Source organism: Macrobrachium nipponense, chromosome 2 (assembly GCF_015104395.2).
Source record: "Macrobrachium nipponense isolate FS-2020 chromosome 2, ASM1510439v2, whole genome shotgun sequence".
Taxonomy (NCBI): domain Eukaryota; kingdom Metazoa; phylum Arthropoda; class Malacostraca; order Decapoda; family Palaemonidae; genus Macrobrachium; species Macrobrachium nipponense.
In genome coordinates this window covers 62,824,917-62,849,340 of record NC_087201.1, presented here as the reverse complement: position 1 = coordinate 62,849,340, position 24,424 = coordinate 62,824,917, and the positions used below count along the sequence as shown (strand labels likewise).

The following is a 24,424-nucleotide window of genomic DNA, read 5'->3' as shown; positions in this document are numbered from 1 at the left end:
CTGTCAAGGTCTTTCCTCTATGTATCGGATACCTCTTGTCATGAAGAAGAATCAATGGCTATATGAACGCCGAAAAGACTCTGCCTTTACTATCTCAAGAAAATCTTTGTTGTTGCGACCTACCGTCGACTGGAAATCTACCGCTTATATCTGCTGCAGTGCAACCCAGTCTCTCCTTCCAATGCCATTCATCTACAGAACAGATATAAATAAAGAAGTACAGAGGAAGTTTGGCCAGGAATAAATACTGCAATAAAAGGGAAAAGAGAAATTGTCTTACTTATTATTTCAAGTAACACTGCAAGTCACAATATGATACTGAAATTTTATCTTGAATTCCCATCCTGTCTTCCTATTCCCATTCGGTGTTCCTATCAAGATCAATACGTTAAAATGCAGAAAGTCACATCAAAGATGAGCGTATCGAAATCAATGCGATAAACAATTTGAATTGGTCGTGGAGATATGGCATCCGAATTTGATACATTTCCATCTTATATGGGTCTGCAGTATTTCATGACTAATTTTTACTTATACATTAGATTAACTAACATACAGCACCTAGGATGACTCTGTTTGCCAAATAAACCTACCTCAATTTTGATATCTTTAAAACTTGATCACATTAAGATTTCATAATTTTCTTTTTGTAACATTTCTCTTCATAATTTTCTTACTAATATTTCCCGTTTCATTAAAAAACAACTGATATTTCTTCTTGCAAAATTAGCTACATCAAACAACCTTTGAACTGCGCCTTAAATACTGCATTTATTGTATAATTTTGTTATGTTTTTTTTTTCTTTTTTATCACATTCCAGTGTCCAAAAAATGTAACCTTATGTTTTCAAATATTTTCCCAGGTGCTTACTACTGATTTTTTTCGGATAGGATTTTTCACATTTATTCCTGAATTGTGTGCCGCTGCTGATGAAACGGTATGCCATCAATATATCTAAAGATTTTACCTCATTTTTTGCTCACCTATTTAGTTAGATTTTTACGAACAAAATCTAATTTATGGTGATGCAAAAATATGTTGGCAAAATGAGCTCCTGGGTCACTGCCCACAGGAACATAATTTTCTACGTGAAAATTAAATCTGCTAATAGCGAGTATCATAGATAAAACCGAAGCAATGTATTGTTAAACGATATCGTACGAGTGATCCAAAATGCTTCTTACTGGTTAATAATAATGAAAACTGGTTTCGAATTCGAAGGCACTTCGTCAAGGTCTGTCATCGCCTCTCTCAAACGGTTATGAAGAACAACTGAACAGACTGCACAGAAATAATAGGAAGTGTTGGACTCAGACTTAGCATCTTCACATTTTTGTTATTCCCCGTCGCTTTTGTAAAGTACCATTTGATGTCAGTCAAAATTCAATTACATCTCAGTCTCCTTCCTCCCTTCGTTACTTGTTTGGGTGATTTACTAACGAAGTCAGCTAATATTAGTCTGCAACGCAAAATGACTGGTACACAATAAACTTTGATACGGAATCTAAAAACAAATAATTGGTTGAACTTCATACATATATATCACGTTCCAAACTTTCGTGATTAGTTATAAATACAAATACATACTAAATATATTATATATATATATATATATATATATTATATAATAAAAAAAAAAAAAAAATATATATAGATATATATATATATATATAATATTATATATATAAAAGGCCAAAATATTGAAAGTAAGTACTATATTTCAGAGACTATTTTTTGGCGCTTTTATGGGCTCCTTTTATTAGCCCGAATTCTGTTGTAACAACATTTTTACCAGTCACCACAACAACAACAACAACACCACACACACACATACACACAATATATATATATATATATATATCTATATATATATATATATATATATATATATATATTGTGTGTGTGTATGTGTATGTATGTATGTATGTATATGAATATATATAATATATAATATATAATATAATCTATATATATTATATATATATTATATATATATATATTTTATATATTAATGTGTGGGTGGTGTTTGCATGTATTGCAAGTAATAATAACCACACAACTCCACGTGTAGATATATTCATACCACACGTCATAAGCTTTATCGAGACGGAATGGCTTAGATTCTAAGTGATTTAATTTCCAAGGTACAAGCTTTCGAATATATGCTCTCCCCACTCAGGTACCGGTACACTACCGAAAATGACTGTTTGTCTTCGAAATCTTGTACCTCGGGAATGAAAGAATCTAGATCTCGTTGATAGCCTCAAGGGTAAAGAGCGTCACTGTATGTATGTATGTTTATGTTGGATGTATGTATGTATGGATATATAATATAGGATAGGATATATATATATATATATCTATATAATATATATAGATATATTTTATATATATATTTTATTTATATATATATATATCTAATATATATATATATATATATATATTATATATATATATATAATCACAGTATTTGCTCCATTATTTACTATCCCTTTCGTATATACGGATACATTAGTAAGATTTACGATACCTATTTAATTTTTTACCATTTTCAATTAGTAACCATTTGCAAATAGATGACTAAGATGAAAAAAATTATCAATCAATACTTCAAAGGTGAAACAATGGAAATAGTTCCCAAGAAATACCATATATTCATCAGACAACTGAAAGCGGAAATACCATAGATTCCTCAAACTATTGAACCCACAAATATCATATATTCCTCAAACTACTGAACCCACAAATACCAGACATTCCTCAAACTACTGACCCCCGAATACCATATATCCCTCAAAATACTGAACCCACAAATACCATACATTCCTCAAACTACTGAACCCACAAATACCATATATTCCTCAAACTCTTGAACCCACAAATACCATATATACCTCAAACTACTGAACCCACAAATACCATATATTCATCAAACTACTGACCACCGAATACCATATATTCCTCAAAATACTGAACCCACAAATACCATATATTCCTCAAACTACTAAACCCGCAAATACGATATATTCATCAAAATACGGATCCCGGAATACCATATATTCCTTAAACTAATTAAACCCAAAAATACCATATATTACCAAACTACTGAACCCACAAATACCATATATTCCGAAACTATTGAACCCACAAATACCATATATTCCTCAAACTATTGAAACCACAAATACCATATATACCTTAAACTATTGAACCCACAAATACCATATATTCCTCAAACTACTGAACCCACAAATACCACATATTCCTTAAACTATTGAGCCCACAAATACCATATATTCCTTAAACTATCGAACCTACAAATACCATATATTCCTCAAAATATTGAACTCACAAATACCATATATTCCTTAAGCTATTGAACCCACAAATACCATATATTCCTCAAACTATTGAACCCACAAACACCATATATTCCTTAAACTACTGAACTCACAAATACCATATATTCCTTAAACTATCGAACCCATAAATACCATATATTCCTCAAACAATTAAACCCACAAATACCATATATTCCTTAAACTATCGAACCCACAAATACCATATATTCCTCAAAATATTGAACTCACAAATACCATATATTCCTTAAGCTATTGAACCCACAAACACCATATATTCCTTAAACTACTGAACTCACAAATACCATATATTCCTTAAACTATCGAACCCACAAATACCATATATTCCTCAAACTACTGAACCCACAAATGCTGTATATTCCTCAGACTACTGAACCGACAAATACTATATATTCCTTAAACTATTAAACTCACAAATACCATATATTCCTTAAACTATTGAACCCACAAATACCATATATTCCACAAACTATTGAACCCACAAATAGTGTACATTCCTTAGAATACTGAACCCACAAATACAATATATTCCTTAAACTATTGAACTCACAAATACCATATATTCCTTAAACTATTGAACCCACAAATACCACATATTTCTTAAACAATTGAACTCACAAATACCATATATTCCACGAACTACTGAACCCACAAATACCATATATTCCTGAAACTATTGAACCCACAAATACCATATATTCCTCAAACTACTGAACCCAAAAAATACCATATAATCCTTAAACTATTGAACCCACAAATACCATACATTCCTCAAACTACTGAACCCACAAATACCATATATTCCTCAAACTATTGAACCCACAAATAACATATATTCCTTAAACTATTGAACCCACAAATACCTATATTCCCTCACTATTGAAACCCACAAATACCATATATTCAAACTACTGAAATCAAAAATACCAATATTATTCCTTAAATTAACCCACAAAATACCATATATTCCTAAAATTACTGAACCCAAAAATACCAATATTTTAACCTCAAACTACTGAACCCACAAATAACAATTATTTCCTCAAACTACCCTTGAACCAAAAACCACATAAATACTCACTATGAACCCACAAATACCCCATATATTCCCTTCAAATACTGAACCCCACAAATCCCAATATCTTTAAAATTTTAAACCCACAAAGCCTATTATTCCTCAACTATTGAACCCAAAAAATACCATATTTCATCAAACTACTGAACCTACAAAATTCAATGTTTAAACCTGAACTATGAACAAACCACCATATATTATTTATCAGGCTACTGGAAAAAAAAACTAAACTATTCTTACCTAAAATTAAACCCACAATACCATATATTCCTCAAACTACTGACAACCCAAAAACTACCATATATTCAAATCAAACCTAAACTTGAACCCACAAATACCAATATATTCCTCAACTATGAACACAATACCAAAATACCATATACCTCTTAAAACATTGAACCCACAAATACCAATATTTCTAAACATTGACTCACAAATACCAATATTCCCACGAATACTGAACCCACAAATACCATATATCATGAAAACTATTTGAACCCACAAATTACCATATATTCCTCAAACTACGAACCAAAAAATACCATATAATTCCTTAAATATGAAACCACAAATACCCATACATTCCTAAACTACTGAACCCACAAATACCCATATATCCTCCAAACTATTGAACCCACAAATAACATATATTCTTAAACTATGAACCCACAACATACCATATATTCCTTCAAACTATTGAACCCACAAAATTTACATATATTCCTTATAACACGAACTCAAAAATACCACATATCCTTAAAATATTAAACCCACAAATACCATATATTCCTTAAATTACTGAACCCAAAAATCCAACCACCATATATTCCTCAAACTAATGAAACCCACAAATACATATATTCCTGCAAACTAATTGACCCACAAATACCACATATTACTCAACTACTGACCCACAAATACATATATTTCCTCATTTGAACTACTGAACCCACAAATCCCATATATCCTTCAAACTTTTAAACCCACAAATCCTATATATTCCTCAAACTATTGAAAACCCATTTGCCATATATTCTTTTAGGCTACTGAACCCTCATTTTAACAACCCACACCATATATTCCTCAAACTATTGAACCCACAAATACCATATATTCCTCAAACTATTGAACCCAAAAATACCATATATTCATCAAACTACTGAACCTACAAATTCAATGTATTCCTTGAACTACTGAACAAATTTACATATAGTATTTATCAGGCTACTGAACCTCAAACTATTGAACCCACAAATACAATATATTCCTCAAACTACTGAAACCCACAAAAACCCATATATTCCTCAAACTACTGAACCCAAAAATACCATATATTCCCTCAAACTACTGAACCCACAAATCAAATATTCCTCAAACTACTGAAACCCCAACATATTCCATGTATTCCTCGAAATACTGAAAAAATTTACTATATATTTATCAGGCTACTGAAACCTCAAACTATTAAACCCACAAATACCAAATATTCCTCAAACTACTGAACCCACAAATACCATATATTCCTTAAACTATTGAACCCACAAATACCATATATTCCTCAAACTATTGAACCCACAAATACCATATATTCCTTAAACTACTGAACTCAAAAATACCATATATTCCTTAAACTATTAAACCCACAAATACCATATATTCCTTAAATTACTGAACCCAAAAATACCATATATCCTCAAACTACTGAACCCACAAAATACCCCATATTCTTCAACACTGAACCCACAAATACCATATATTCCTCAAACTACTGAACCCACAAATACCTATATTCCTCCAACTAATGAAACCCACAAATACCAATATATTCTCAAACTACAGAACCCATACATATCATACATTCATCAAACTACTGAACCCATTTACCATATATTTATCAAACTATTGAACCTACAAATATCATATATTCCTCAAAATACTTAACCCACAAATATCATATATTCCTTAAACTACTGAACCCACAAATACCATATATTCCTCAAACTAACCTGAACCCACAAATACATTATCCCAAACTACTGAACCTACAAATACCATATATTCCCTCAAACTACTGAACCCACAAATACCATACATTCCTCAAACTACTGAACCACAAATACCATACATTCCTCAAACTATTTAACCCACAATAACATATATTCCTCAACTACTGAACCCACAAATACCATATATTAATCAAACGACTGAACCCACATATACCATATATTCCTCAAATTACTGAACCCATTTACCTGAACTATATCCGGCCTAAACTGACACCTAAAACTATGAACCCACAAATACCATATATTCCTCAAACTATTGAACCCACCATACCAAATATAAATCTTCTCAAACTACTGAACCCACAAATACCATAATATTCCTCAAACTACTGACACACATACCATATATTCCTCAAACTACTGAAACCCATAAACCCACCATATATTACTCAAACTCCTGAACCCATACCATATATATCAGGCTACTGAAACTCAAACCATTGAACCCACAAATACCATATATTTTTCCTCCAAAACTACTGAACCCAAAATACCATATATTCCTCAAACTACGAACCCACAAATACCATATATTCCTTCAAACTATTTGAACCCACAAAACCATTAATTTAATTCCTCAAACTACTTGACAAAAATACATATATTCCTTAAACTATTGAACCCACAAATACATAACATTCCTCAAACTACTGAACCCACAAATAACCATATATTCCTCAAACTACTGACCACCAAATAAAATTCTATTCCTTAAACTATGGAAACCCAAACAAAAATACCATATATTCCTCAAACTATTGAACCCACAAATCATATATTCCTTAAAACTATGAAACTCATAAACCATATTCCTTACACCCTTAATTAAACCCAACAAATACCAATATGCATTAAAATTACCCAAATGAAACCAAAAATTACCCCATATATTCCTCAAACTACTGAACCCACAAATACCACATATTCCTCAAACTATTGAACCCATAAATACCATATATTCCTTAAACTATTGACCCCATAAATACCATATATTCCTCAAACTATTGAACCATAAATACCATATATTCCTTAAACTACTGAACCCACAAATACCATAAATTCCTTAAACTATTGAACCCACAAATACCATATATTCCTTAAACTACTGAACTCACAAATACCATATACTCCTCAAACTACTGAACCCACAAATACCATATATTCCTCAAACTATTGAACTCACAAATTCCATATATTACTCAAACTACTGAACACACAAATGCCATATATTCCTCAAACTATTGAACCCACAAATACCATATATTCCTCAAACTACTGAACCCACAAATACCATATATTCCACAAACTATTGAACCCACAGATACTATATATTCCTTAAACTATTGAGCCCACCAACACCATATATTCCTCAAACTATTGAACCCACAAATACCATATATTCCTTAAACTACTGAACCCACAAATATCATACATTCCTTAAACTATTGAAACCAACAAATACCATATATTCCTTAGACTATTGAACTCACAAATACCATATATTCCTCAAACTGCTGAACCCTCAAATACAATATATTCCTCAAACTATTGAACCCACAAATACCACATATTACTCAAACTACTGAACCCACAAATACCATATATTCCTCAAACTACTGAACCCACAAATCCCATATATCCTTCAAACTTTTAAACCCACAAATCCTATATATTCCTCAAACTATTGAACCCATTTGCCATATATTCATTAGGCTACTGAACCCTCATACTATTGAACCCACAAATACCATATATTCCTCAACCTATTGAACCCAAAAATACCATATATTCCTCAAACTACTGAACCTACAAATTCAATGTATTCCTTGAACTACTGAACAAATTTACCATATAGTATTTATCAGGCTACTGAAACCTCAAACTATTGAACCCACAAAACCATATATTCCTCAAACTACTGAACCCACAAATACCAAATATTCCTCAAACTACTGAACCCACATATTCCATGTATTCCTCGAAATACTGAAAAAATGTACGATATATTTATCAGGCTACTGAAACCTCAAACTATTGAACCCACAAATACCAAATATTCCTCAAACTACTGAACCCACATATTCCATATATTCCTCGAACTACTGAACCCATTAACCATATATTTATCAGGCTACTGAAACCTCAAAATATTGCACCCACAAATACCATATATTCCTGAAACTATTGATCCCACAAATACCATATATTCCTCACATTACTGAGCCCACAAATACCATATATTCCTCAAACTACTGAACCCACAAATACCATATATTCCTCACACTACTGAACCCACAAATATCATATATTCCTCAAACTACTGAACCCATTTACCATATATTTATCAGGCTACTGAAACCTCAAACTATTGAACCCACAAATACCATATATTCCTCAAACTACTGAACCCACAAATACAATATATTTCTCAAACTACTGAACCCACAAATACCATATATTCCTCAAACTACTGAAGCCACAAATACCATATATTCCTCAAACTACTGAACCCAAAAATACCATATATTCCTCAAACTATTGAACCCACAAATACCATATATTCCTCAAACTACTGAACCCACAAATACCATATATTCCTCAAACTACAGAACCCACAAATACCATATATTCCTCAAACTACTGAGCTCACAAATACCACATATTCCTCATACTACTGAACCCACAAACACCACATATTCCTCAAACTACTGAAGCCCACAAATATCATATATTCCTGAAACTACTGAACCCACAAATACCACCTATTCCTCAAACTACTGAACCCACAAATACCACATATTCTTCAAACTACTGAACCCACAAATACCATATATTCCTCAAACTACTGAACCCACAAATACCATATATTCCTCAAACTAATGAACCCACAAATACCATATATTCCTCAAACTACAGAACCCATAAATATCATACATTCATCAAACTACTGAACCCATTTACCATATATTTATCAAACTATTGAACCTACAAATATCATATATTCCTCAAAATACTTAACCCACAAATATCATATATTCCTTAAACTACTGAACCCACAAATACCATATATTCCTCAAACTACTGAACCCACAAATACCATATATTCCTCAAACTACTGAACCTACAAATACCATATATTCCTCAAACTACTGAACCCACAAATACCATACATTCCTCAAACTACTGAACCCACAAATACCATATATTCCTCAAACTATTTAACCCACAAATAACATATATTCCTCAAACTACTGAACCCACAAATACCATATATTAATCAAACTACTGAACCCACATATACCATATATTCCTCAAACTACTGAACCCATTTACCTTATATTTATCAGGCTACTGAAACCTAAAACTATTGAACCCACAAATACCATATATTCCTGAAACTATTGAACCCACAAATACCATATATTCCTCAAACTACAGAACCCACAAATACCATATATTCCTCAAACTACTGAACCCACAAATACCATATATTCCTCAAACTACTGAACCCATAAACACCATATATTACTCAAACCACTGAACCCACAAATACCATATATTCCTCAAACTACTGAACTTACAAATATCATATATTCCTCAAACTACGGAACCCACAAATATCTTATATTCCTCAAACTACTGAACCCATTTACCATATATTTATCAGGCTACTGAAACCTCAAACAATTGAACCCACAAATACCATATATTCCTCAAACTACTGAACCCACAAATACCATATATTCCTCAAACTACTGAACCCACAAATACCAAATATTCCTCAAACTACTGAACCCATATACCATATATTTATCAGGCTACTGAAACCTCCAACTATTGAACCCAGAAATACCATATATTCCTCAAACTACTGAACCCAGAATACATAATATTCACAAAATACTGAACCCACAAATACCCATATATTCCTCAAACTACTGAACCCACAAATACCATATATTCCTCAAACTACTGAACCCACCCAAATATCATATATTCCTAAAAAACAACTACTGACCCATTTACATTATTTATCAGCTACTGAAACCTCAAAAACTATTGAAAACCCACAAAGGACCATATATCCCTCAAACTACTGAACCCAGAAAATACCAAATATTCCTCAAACTACTTGAAACCCACAAATATCATATATTCCTCAAACTACTGAACCCATTTTACCATATATTTTATCAGGCTACTGAAACCCTCAACTATTGAACCACAAATACCACATATTTTCCTCAAACTACTGAACCCACAAATACCATATATTCCTCAACTACTGAACCAAACAAATACATATATTCCTCAAACTACGAACCCACAAATAACCCATATTTTCCTCAAAAACTACTGAAACCCAACAAATGCCATATATTCCTCAAAACTAATGAAACCCACAAATACCATATATTCTCCAAAACTACTGAACCCACAAATACCATATATTCCTCAAACTACTGAACCCACAAATACCATATATTCCTCAAACTACTGAACCCACAAATGCCATATATTCCTCAAACTACTGAACCCACAAATACCATTATAATCTGAACACTACTGAACCCAAAATACCCTATATTCCTCACACTACTGGAACCACAAATAAACTAACCATATATTCCGCAAACCTACTGAACTCCCACAAAATACCATAGAATTCCTCAAACTACTGAACCCACAAATACCATAATATTCCTCCAAACTACTGAACAACCCACAAAAGTGGCCATAATATTCCTCAAACTACTGAAGCCCACCAAAAATACCATATATTCCTTAAACTACTGAAACCCACAAACTACCATATATTCCTCAAACTAACTGAAACCCATAACAAATACATATATTCCTCAAAAACTAACTGAACCCACAAATACCCATATTACATTCCATCAAAACTACTGAACCCACAAAATACCATATATTTACCTCAAAACTATTTACCCAACCCCAAATAAACATTATTTGCCCATCAAACTACTGAACCACAAATAACCATTAGATTAATCAAACTACTGAACCCACAATATACCATATATTCCTCAAAACTACTGGAACCCATTTACCTTATTTAATTTATCAGGCTACTGAAACCTAAAACTATTGGGAACCCACAAATACCATATATTCCATGAAAACTATTGAACCCACAAATACCATATATTATTCCCAAAACTACCAGAACCCACAAATACCATATATGTTCCTCAAACTACTGAAACCCACCAAATACCATAATATTCCCTCAAACTACTGAACCCATAAACAAAACTCCATATATTACTCAAACCACTTGAACCCACAAATACCATATATTTCCTCAAACTAACTGAACTTACAAAGAAATTCATTATAGTTCCTCAAACTACGGAACCCCACAAAATATCTTATATTCCAATCAAAAACTACTGGAACACCCATTTACCATATATTTTATCAAGGCTACTGAAAAACCTCAAACAATTGAACCCACCAAATACCATATATTCCTCAAACTACTGAACCCACAAATACCATGTATATTCCTCAAAAACGTACTGGAAACCACCCCAAATACCAAATATTCCTCAAACTCACTGAACCCATATACAGATGTTATTTATTTTCATTGCTACTGAAACCTCCAACCTATTGAAACCCAGAAAGAAACACCATAGATTTTTCCTCAAACTAGACCGACCCTGAACCCCGGAAATACCATATATTCATCAAACCTACTGAACCCACAAATACCCATATATTCACCTCAAACTAACTGAAAACCCAAAACAAACACCAATTATTATTCCAACAACTACTGCAACCCACAAACTATCATATATTCCGTCAAACTACTGGACCCCAGTTACCATATATTTATCAGGCTACTGAAACCTAACAAACTATTGAACCCACAAATACCTATATATCCCTCAAACTATACTGAACCCCAGGAAAGTACCTAAATATTCCTCAAACTTAACTGGAACAAACCCCAAAAAAAATGTTTTGACTTCATATATTCCTCAAAAAAAACCTACTGAAACCCATTTACTATAATTAGTTATCAGGTCTAACTGAAACCACAAACAAAACTTGAACCCACCAAAGTACCATATTTTCCTCAAACTACTGAACCCACAAATACCATATATTCCTCAAACTACAGAACCTATTTACCATATATTCCTCAAACTACTGAACCCACAAATACCATATATTCCTCAAAACTACAGACCTATTTACCAAATATTCCTCAAACTAACTGAACCCACAATCCACCAAAATATTCCTCAAACTAATGAACCCAAAAAAACATCATATATTCCACTGAACCCATTTACCATATATTTATCAAGCTACTGAAACCTCAAACTATTGAACCCACAAATACCTTATATTCCTCGAACTACAATACCCACAAATTAGTAAACGAGCATTTCCACGAACAGCAGCAACCAGATCCCTGTGCCAGTACACCTGTCAGCCCAACAAAGTAACATTTTTACCTTGGGTCTCGTGGCAGACTTGCTTCTCTTCTTCTTGGGATGGGAGTGGTTTGGAGGTCGTACCCATCGGGTATTCGAGTCGTCCTCTAAAGAACACGTCGAAACATTCTCAACCTCAGTTGAAGGAGAGGGTGGCCGCCCACACACGCCTAGAGATTTCAGTACCCTGCTGACGCCCAAGTTCGGCGCCATACTGCGAGGTCTTAAGGGAAACACGGCACTGGGGAAGACGACCGAGTTCGTCCCTAACAAACCTGAGGGGGGCGGCGCTTCTCTCCTCCAGGAGGGTCCCCTCAGGACAGACGGTATGTCAATGTCATCGTCGTCCCCGTCACAAAAGTTGCCATAATGCACTGGGTTATCAATGTATTGAAAACCGCCCACTTCTTCGTATATAGACTCCTCATCTTCAGCCGTATGCCCACCGCACCCATCACACTGACAGGGCGTCGGATCAAGCACGGGTAGTCGAGTTGGGAACAAAGGATCTTTGCGCTGCAGCGATGGGGCCCGGCGAGTTGCTTCCTCTGCCTTCCTTACATTCTTCCGAAGAAAAGGAGCCCTTTCAAAGTTGTTGTGTGGCATCCATCCATTGGACTTCAAAGGGCCATTGCCTGATTGTGCATGAGGGGGTTCCCTGAAAGGCAGAGGGGTAGCACCGCGGGAGGAGATCGCTGGCGGCTCCCTGAGTGGAGGAGGTTCCTTGGGAGGCAGGGGCGCTGAGGATGCATGCGACGACGCGTCGTCGTCAGTGGTGCATTGGCAGGACGCCCCAGGGGAACGCATACAATGGTGGTCATCACTGGCGACCGAGCAACAGTCACAGTACAAGTTGGCAGGTTCCTCCCCTCCAACCATGACACCTGGGTCTCGATGGAAATCTATCATACGCACAAGACGGTGCTCACAATATAAAAGGAAATTTGAATATCACTTAACAGTATAATCATCTCAAATAACAGTGGAACAGTACTGCTGAAAGTCTACAAATATATGACTGCGTCAGTTCACTTGATATTTGAATCAGCTTCTCATGTCAAGATGAGTCACCCCGATTCAAGTCATGGAAAATCGAAGCCAAATAGAAAATGCACTCAAAAAGAAAAATTCTACTAAAACACAGACAACACTTGGTATAATTCACTTCATATAATCACCTGAAAAATTTTATCATCTAAATAACAACAATTTAGTTATGCATCCAACAAAAACTGACATCCCTCCCGGTAATTACGAAATACTTTATAAAAATATAATGGATAATAAATAAATACTAAAAACTGCTAATTTCACAGTCAGCACATGAGGTTACACCGATAAGTTATAAAAAAATCTAACAAGAGAAACAAATAAGATCCGGAATGTACACCTAACAATGCAACGTGCTAATATGTTTACCAGAGAGGAGCCCTTCCAGTGTCACTCCATTTCACAGGATACTTCAAGTTCGGCGTGTGGAAACCAGTCCTATTCTTCATCTGAGAAAATAATAATAATAAAAAAAAAAACCCGACCCGAGACGCTTATGAAACCATGACCAATTGGAATCGGTACATCACTAGAGACGACAATCTAAACCCCACTGCAGTATCAACGGCCGGATTTGCCGAAGTGGCGAGTGTGACGCACAGTTCAAGAAGAGTCAGACTGGCGTTAACTGGAGGTAAGTCAGTCAGCCCACCAAACGCTCCCTGACAAAACGCAGCAGCAACCCCCCCCCCCCCCCCCCAAACAACCAACGCCCCCTCCCCATCGAAGAACACGTCCGGTGTCCGTGTGATAATCCTCGTTCACTTCCTCCTCCTCCTCCTCCTCCTCATCCCTCTACACCCCTCACCCTCTCCCTGTATTTCCGACTTCGCCAAACACCTGCAACCTCTCGCTCAGGCGAAACACATTTCTCCACTCTTGGTATTTGAATTGACTTCCCTGCAGGAGATCTGTCGCAAAATCAAGTGTGACGGACATGGGCAAAATCCACTAAAATTTTTGGCGAATTCTAATACCAGAACTGCATCTCTTTCCTCAAGGTCTGTCACGAATTCGTCAGTAAATGATCAAAAGAGAGAGAGAGAGAGAGAGAGAGACTGACGTTCCATAAATGTATCCAACAAGGCGGCTTCCTATCGGTGTAAAAAAATACAAAGTTGCAGCCCAGTTTGTGTGTACCGAGGGGAATACATTGATGTACTGAATGGTTAAATATTCTGTTACTTTTGGGTGGAAATAAGAGTATGAAAATTTCCTAAAATTACTCGACGATCAATTAAGAGAGAGAGAGAGAGACTTTGGGAGGAAGAGAGGGGAGAGAGAGAGAGAGATGATGAGAGAGAGAGAGGCGAGAGAGAGAGAGAGAGAGAGAGAGAGACGCATAACGTGCTAAAGAGAATAGCAGACGAAAAACAACATGAACTAGAACACATCGTCCAGTGCTTCACCGCCGACGGTCGAGACCGCAAGTTGTCGTCTTCGCTTCGCTGGGTGTAATTCACTTAACCGACTCCCCCCTACCACACCCCCAACGCCCCTCCACCCCCAACCCCCAGCCGCAACAACAAATTCACTTCGTGTACTAACTTGGACGAAACTACGTATAAAAAAAGGTCAATGGTTAAGGGCAGAATGCTGCTGCGAGCCTTTCTGGAAAGCGCCAAGACAATGCCACTGGATCGGATCATGTGAAAAAATGAAGACAAAAAAGTTAAATCTTTGCATTACAAAATGTTTTTACTTCAGTCGTCGATAGTATACGAATCTACTAATATCCAACAAGTTTCCAAGCCAAACAAAAGTTGGTCGCCACGTGAATTGCGTCAAACATAGTACCTTCCTGCTTTTTATTTTATTATTATTATTATTATTATTATTATTATTATTATTATTATTATTATTATTATTATTCTGAAGTTAAAACAAAAAGCACTCGATCCTTCAAGAATTGACGACCAACATTCTTCTTTCAGAGACGCAATCTTCACGATTCAGCCAACAGGCAGCTGTTCTTCATGAACTTCATAACGCTCAACACTGCAAATAGGTGGTCGCGTCAGTCTGAAAAGCTCTTGAGAGCAATAGCCCAAACAACAGCAATACAGTGGACATACAATAATTTTCACTGACCGATCTTGAGAATACGTGACTTTACATGAGCTCGAATTTCAGACCGCAATCTTCCTGCTGCATGAACAAGAGAGCATGCACCAACAAAGGCAATTATAATTACAAGAGCAACAAAGGAAGTTGCATCAATCGGGACAGGAGCAACAGCGCATGACTTAGAACGAAGAAGATCATGTGAACTTAAAAAAAAAAAAAAAAATTATCACAAGATGCGCTTGAGCTAATAATGATTAAAGATTCCAGATTCATAGTGCCCTTATATAATTGTTAATTTCTATTCATTTCTCACCACTCTGAACGAAGGTCTTTAATATATTTCTGGGAGAGATATTCGTGCTGTGCCAAAATGGACAACGCAGTCTCTCTCTCTCGTATGTCACTGTCTGTTCACGACGGTATGAAACAGATGAAGTTTACAAAACGAGAAAAAATGTTAGAGTATTGCTTACTTTTCATAAATATCTAGGTCCACTTCCGCTCCCCAGCTGATTCTGATTCTTCAGATAAAACGAACATAATCTCTGTTTATTTGAGTAACTATATATATACACGTATGTATGTGTATATATCTATATCTATAAAAATAGATATGTGTGTGTGTGTTCCAGCATAACTCTGAAACACATTCAACGATTTCAACCAAACTTGGTAAACATATGACTTACTATCTTGAAAAGAATACTGTAGGGGGTAAGCCATCACTAGCACCAAGTTGGTGGGGTGGGAAGGGCTGGTTCTGCCAATAGACTTAGTACCTAAACAAACCCTACGAATTTATCAAACCTCATTTTGGTATATATATATATATATATATATACATATATATATATATATATATATATATATATATATATATATATATATATATGACGTACTATAGTACTGGTAATCTTCTTATGCACGAAGATATGGTAATTAAATTGTATTTCACATAGGGGTGGGGGTGGGGGTAGGGGTGGGAAGGGGGTGACATGTAAAAATAACTTAAAAGACATATTAATATCTAATCCAAAGTTTTAGGGGTTGCTGAGATGAATGCTCATACTCCCGATGCCCTTTCATTCCAAGTATGTCAAAAATGCTGGGCAATGCAACTGAAGCAACTATATTAACAGGAGAGAGAGAAAGAGAGAGAGAGAGAGAGAGAGAGAGAGAGAGAGACGAGAGAGAGAGAGAGAGAGGAGAAGAGAGAGGAAGGAGAAGGAGAGAACGAGACAAGAGAGAGAGAGAGAGAGAGAGAGAGAGAGAGAGTTTTCGGGCAGCGCCGGGTTGGTCAGCTAATAAGTATACGTATATGTATATATATGCATATATATGTGTATATATATACATATACTTATTATATATATTATCTATATTTACATATATATACATATATATTAATTGTGTGTGTGCGTACGCATGATGGAAGATTATAAGAGCTGCAAATTCCTGGGGTAGTCAAACTGCCAGACTGGAATACGAACCGATAATACTTGAAAAGACCTGTCCTGGCGACCTTTGAAGCATTTCCCTCAAAGGCATTTCCTTTACTGAAACAAAATCTGCGATTCCTGACTAAGTTACATTTCGTCATGTGGTATTTAAAGCCATTTTTTCTCCCAATTCCATCTACGTTGTTTAATGCAGGTAGAAATAACCCATCTTATATGCTCAACCCAAAAACGAAACCGTGCAGGGCAATTTTACTTCTTTTATTATAGTAGGGAAACCAAGACGGGAAAATAACTAAACAGACTTCCCTGCTAAGCGATGACATACACCTTTTCCTTTTCATAAGCGACGGATGTGATGCTGCATATATGATTCAGGAGACAGAAGAATGGAATGTGGTATTTTGGCCAAAGGCCAAGTGCTGGAACCTATGAGGTCATTCAGCGCTGAAAGGAGTGGAAAGGTTTGAAAGGTGTAACAAGGAGGAAAACCTCGCAGTTGCGCTATGTAATCGTTCTTACGAAAAGGTGGAAGGTAAGACGGAAGAAAGCGAATATGAACAAAAGAACAGAAATAGGAACGAGAGAGATTGCAACTAAGCATCGAACGGAGGCTGCAAAGAACCTCAAGTAATGCCCATAGTGCAGCGCATGAGGTGAACTGACGGCACTCACCCCCTACGAAACAGGAAAACGGGAGACTCGGCTTTGGGCATTTTACAATTGATTGAAGGTGACGATTTTCACCGGTTGCGCCACACAAGCATGTTTGCACTGGCTCTTTCTCCGAGTCTCGGCTCCCTGACGGCATCAACGCTGAAAACATTTTGTCAGGACGATCGTGCATTCTACTCACAATTTCAGGCTGATTGTGAAATTATGGAACTTTACTACTACGTTAGTTTGCGTAATTGCCAAAGATTTATATACTAAAACTGGCATCACAACACCTGGGTTATCGATGCTGTAATAATTTTACATAGGAAGCTAAAAAAGAAATAATTTACTTTAAAAGTACCTTCAAATGAAAAATATCTAAACGTGAATAATATATATTATTTATTTATATATACATACATACATACATACATACACACACATATATATAAATATATATATATATATATATATATATAGATATATATTTGTGCGTGTGTGTGTGTACTGGATAATCATAAACGAATCAATTTAATAGGCTGACGCATCTTTTTCTTCCACCTGACTTTCCACCCACTACAAATTGTTTTCTAGTGCAATCACGAGGTTTTCCTTCTTTACACCTTTAAAACCTTCCTACTGTAATTTTCCCTTTTAGCGCCTTTGGCCTAAATTCTATATTCTATTCTATTTTCTAAGCTTCAACGGGATAGCGCTATTATTCTCAAGGATTTATTTACCCTGAAATATTGCTATACCCTCTGTACCTCGCAAACATTCCTCTTTTATGTTATCGCATTAACCATAATGCCTTCTTACCTTCTCTTGTATTTATACCTTCGAACTTCCATTTACTGATTACTGATTTACTAAATTATTAAATTATTCTTATCTTTAACTACTTACTCACTAGACATATATTCTTAATTCATCACTTCTTCTTCATTGCTCCTTTTCTGTTTTTTACACAGCCAAGGGACAACGTTCACTGCCTCATGAGCACTTCTAGGAGAATGATGTTATTACAAGCACAACATCAATGCGCGTACGTATGACTGTCAGCTACTATGTGCGTACGTGTATCAGTATGAAATCAATCATTAAAATGCAGATATAAAACTGAATGCGCTTTCGATACGAACAAATCTCGTTATACAAAATGTAACGATAAAAGAAAATATTGATATAGTCATCATAGCCCATTCGGAGAAGCTAAGGTAACAGTTAACCTACTTCAAAACTTGTGACGGTGGTCAGTTTCATTGCATGAACTACAAAACAGTCTGACACGGGGAAAATATCGCGTCATCCAATTACTCAAAATCATGAGAATTGGAGCTAATGGGGATATCACTTCTGCATGACACGAAAACTTTAAATTTACACGAATGTGACGTTAACTTTGAGGTTGATTCCTTGCAACACAGTAAATAAAAAAAATTAAAGTATACAAAAAAATACTTGCGAAAAATTCGAACCAGGATAAATTATAATTACGTATGCATTTAAAAATAAAAAAAAGACATGTGATTACTTTTTGTCAATACTAAATTACCTCATAAATACATTTAACACGGCAGAGAGAGAGAGAGAGAGAGAGAGAGAGAGAGAGAATTAGGTCCCGCTTGACCAACAACAACTGATGACTCCAGCCATTATTGTAGGTCCCACCTCGTGACACAGTTAGCAACAGCACGTGTGTTTGCGCAAGAATATACGAGATATACGTGTCAAAGAGGAAACGGCACTCGAACACAACGTTATTGAGCATTTAACACAAAACGGGAACATGGAATCGGCAAGGCTGTCCGGTATTTTTCTTACATTCAGAAGTGCACAGCGACTATTCATTTCATCCAACGGGACACCGAACGGCTGCGGGCAACGAGCGCAGAAGGCAACATGCATTTTCAACAAGGGACAAGAATAATTCAGAGCTAAAATAAAAGTCGTGGTACAAGTTGCCATGGAAGAAAGATTTACGGCACCTTGTCATCACACTGCTGTCTTGTTGCTGATAATAATTCCTTATGTTTTACCATGACTCCCGCATTTTGAAGGCTTTAATCTTGTAGTTTCTGCGCTCTCTCAGAGCACATAGTTTATTCATCAGGCCAAATACCATGTGAGGTCCTGATTCCAAAAATTTTTTCAACTTTCACAACGTTAAAAGAGAAAAATCTGAACAACACGGATTAATAACAAAGTCTCTCAGTTAATCTAGACGGACACACGTACACACACAAACACACATACTGTAAATATATATGTGTGTGAGTGTGCATTTAACCAGTCTCACGCCTAAGGTTTGTTATGCAAGATACACCAACATGCTGACCGCAAGTAAGCAAATGTTTGCATTCTAATTTCTCTCTCCCAGCGCTGGGACCTATGAGGTCATTCGGCCCTGAAATCGAAGCTGACGGTAAAAAAGTCTGAAAGTTGTAACAGGAAAGGCTGGAAAGCAAGAAGAAAGGAATGAAAGGGGTTGCAGCTCGGGGTCGAAGGGACGCTGCAAATAACCTTGAGATTGCCTAAAGTACACCGCATGAGGTTCACTGACGACAAACCCCCTATGGGAATGGGAAAAATTAATAATACAAATACTAATTTTCTCATTACGTGGCAGAACCTGGATAATGACAGGGGTTCCAGCGACATTGCACAAATGCGCCATGTCTTCGTAATGAATGCACATCCACGCTGAAAGCTCTGGCGCTAGTTCGTATCTTACCATGGCGGGCAGGGCGAGTTCCTGTTTATTTCCTACTCATATGTGGGCTTTAAATGATGAGCGCATCAACAAAAGTGCAAAAAAGGCGAGAAGTTAAGAGGTCAATGTGGCTAATAAAAAAAAGAAAAAAAAAAAAAAAAAGATAAATACATCAAGGCGTACGTGTACGGCCTGCAGACTTCCCTTGCTTGGGATCCCGCAAGACTACAACTCAAGGGTCGTGGGACTTAACATAAAAAGAAACATAGGATCCTAAACCTGTCCCAGCAGACGCTGCAGCGGCCACTTTCTTCAGTCATCTCGAAGAAATATTTTTCTACTATAAATGTTGCAACCTGATGGAGGCCTGGACAGGTCTTTTCTGGGAATGTGCATCAACTGCCTCAGTTGTTGCTTTGAAAGAGTGACGAAGACTCTTAGAACTTGTTAAGGCAACCAGGTTGCATGCACATCATGAGCAGCAATGCTCGACTAGTCACTGATTCACCCACTTCCATGATTACAGCAAAGTGTGATACAATACGTAGATGGGAAAGCAACTGATTTGATCTAAAAGTGAGTCTAAGTCAGTGTAAATAAGGTGTTGAGCAGCTGAGGTTTATAAATAATATACAATTAGCTGGAAATTGTGAAAAGATGCTGAAACTGATGGAAGAGTTTGAAATTACATCTAAAAAAAATAAAACTGAAAGCCAATGATAACACCCAAAGTCTAAAGAGATGGACCAATATATGGTAGCAAAATAAAAAAAATAAATACACAAATAAATAAAAACAAAATAGTAAAGTGGAAGGATGAGTTTATTAACAGACTATATGGAGCAAGGAGCGCTGAACGAGCTCTGTAGAAAGTTTAAAAGAGAGGACTGTCCACAGAAGAATAATTCTGAATGTATGAAAAGACCGAGTGATATCTCATTTCACTTTTGGGAGTGATGTCAATTCTTCTTTAAAGGAAACGAAAAGTGTTTGTTGAATACAACTAAAAGCAAGTAAAAAAAATGAGTTTATTTACTGTACAGCACATAATGCTGTAAGAAACTCTCAGCCATGGCCCATGAAACTCTCAGCCACGGCATATCAAACTCTCAGCAGCGGCACATTAAACAATCAGCCATGGCCTGGTGGTGGCCTGAGTTGTTGGCACCTATAGCGGTGCCAGACGCACGATCATGGCTAGCTGTAACCTTAAATAGAATAAAAACTACTAAGGCTAAAGGGCTGCGATTTGCTATGCTTGATGACTGGAGTGTGAAAGATAAATTTGAAGCCCTCTAGCCTAAGTAGTTTTTAAGACTGAGGGCGGACAGAAAAAGTGCAGACGGACACACAAATAGCCATCTCAATAATCTTTTCTTTTTTATACAGAAAACTTAAAGAGTGGAAGCTGAAAATATAGTTTTTTTATAACATATCTGAAGGCATAGATTTTTATAACATATAGGGGAAAATGGATCACGCTATAAGCAATGCTTTGGCCATGTAAACTGAATGAAGGAGGTCAGTTATGATGAAAACGCGTACAATTTCAGAGTCCTGCAAAGGAGTGACATCTGAATACTGAACTCGTTACGTGGGATGAAAGAAAAGTTGGAACGGAAGCTCTTGAGTTAGTGTAAAGAAGTGCCGGAGTGTATGGCAGCGGAAGGTGACAAGCGCATGTTGGTAGCTGGCCTCGCGGTTGACGGGCTGTGTTGTGCGCGCGGACGTCGACCATATTTTCTGTAAGGGGCTACACTTTCAATGGCGCACCTGAGGATGAAGCATTGCAGTGATTGCTGTATCGTTTCCTTTAAAGTCAGATAATATGGATTAAAAACAGTCAAAGCACATCAGAGAGAGCAACAAAGACCCCCCCCCCCCCCACCCCACCTATGCGCGCGCGCTTTCAAGCATTCAAGAAGCACCTGTGATGAAAGACGGTCGTCCAAGTTTCGCTTCTCCAACGACCCTTACGAAGTCATTAAAGCTCCGAGGAGAATCAATAGCCCCCAACATGCAATATACTTCATAACTGTCGGTAGAGGTAAGGCAAAATCAATACACCTTGAGAAAATTGTCTCCAACCACAAAGCTCCAACAACTATTTCCAATCCAACACAACACATCTCACAGTTAAAGAAAGTCGTCAATTCCTCGAAAGATTTTCAAACTGATTAAACACAAATGAAAATGCCAGGGAGCTTTTCGGGGTCTAACCTCGCCTTCTGGTTCACGCAGATAACAAAAGGCAGAGAGAGAGAGAGAGAGAGAGAGAGAGAGAGAGAGAGAGAGAGAGAGAGAGAGAGAGAGTAGACTTGGATATTTCGGAGGAGAAATCCAGAAGTTCTGGGCGATTAATTTTTTTTTTATTCTACTACTTGACAAGGACAGGAAAGGCTACATCTAGTCTAATACCACCTTATGTGGTCATTATTTTTGGGCTATCAAGCAACATAGTTCAAGACACGAATATGCTTTCACTGTCCGTCTCATCCGCAGGGCTTTCCAACAAGCAATTCCGGGCATAATCAGTTGAAGATTCACACTTCTTCTATATCTATTACTTGAATACTTTTCAAGAGTCTTTCACCATGGAGAGCATCATGAAAGACAAAGTTCCCCTTTGCATTAAAGAATCAATTACCAGTAACCATTCACATTTCAATCCACAGCTTCAAGATAAATTTAACATCCATAACTGCAACACTACAGCCCGTGAACCCCTTTAGCCAGACACCACTCCTCTCGTATGAGTGGCGAACGAGGAGGCTATGAGATCCAAAATGATGCCGTTTACAGCTTTCATTGCAGCTGGGATCCCAATGTGCAGTATACCCACTACTCACCGTAAGCATAATCATAAACAGAAGGCACTTAGGCATCAAAGTGCACATGCAACTCTCTCTCTCTCTCTCTCTCTCTCTCTCTCTCTCTCTCTCTCTCACATACGTGCACACACAAACACATACACACACACACCCTAGGTCTTCAATCTATAGGGTTTTCTTCGCGGAAAAGAAATCAATTACTCAGTTTACTTATCCAAGATAGATGATGATGAAGAAGGAAAAGACAATGATGGATGTCTTCAGAAAACCTCCATTGCCCATTTTATATTAAAACATCGGCGATGACGGTCGAATTTTAACCAAAAACTCTATTCAGGTTATTAGGATCTAAAAATAATATCAACTTATTTAAAACACTCCTTTCTCTTCATAAAAATATTTGCAAAAATAAATCTGACTACACAACATCTTAATTAAATACCTAAGAGATATTACTGAGCTAAGAAAGAAACAGATATCTTTATGATACCACCGACAAGCAGTGTATTTTAGGAACTAGAGGATAAAAGTGTCAACGACTACGAACAGCAAAGTGCTTGCTGAAGACCAGTTTGTCCCGGCTGCAAAAAACTGTCATTTTCTTGTCAATCTTTTCCTTTCCTAAAAGAGCTGAATAGGATTCTCCTCGCA

At 36.4% G+C, this 24,424-nt stretch overlaps 1 protein-coding gene across 14 annotated transcripts in view; it reads right to left on the bottom strand.

Moving 5' to 3' along the window:
- Positions 1-24,424, bottom strand: part of LOC135220649 (tight junction protein ZO-1-like) — a 702,643-nt gene that overhangs the window by 496,490 nt on the left and 181,729 nt on the right. Inside the window, exon 1 of one of the 14 annotated variants that reach the window (XM_064257980.1) lies at positions 13,020-14,164. The exons of the other annotated variants lie outside the window; for them this stretch is intronic. Coding sequence (XP_064114050.1) covers positions 13,020-13,907 — 888 coding nt within the window. The 5' untranslated portion in view covers positions 13,908-14,164. Of the gene's footprint in view, positions 1-13,019; positions 14,165-24,424 lie in introns of those variants that run through there. 14 annotated transcript variants of the gene reach the window in all.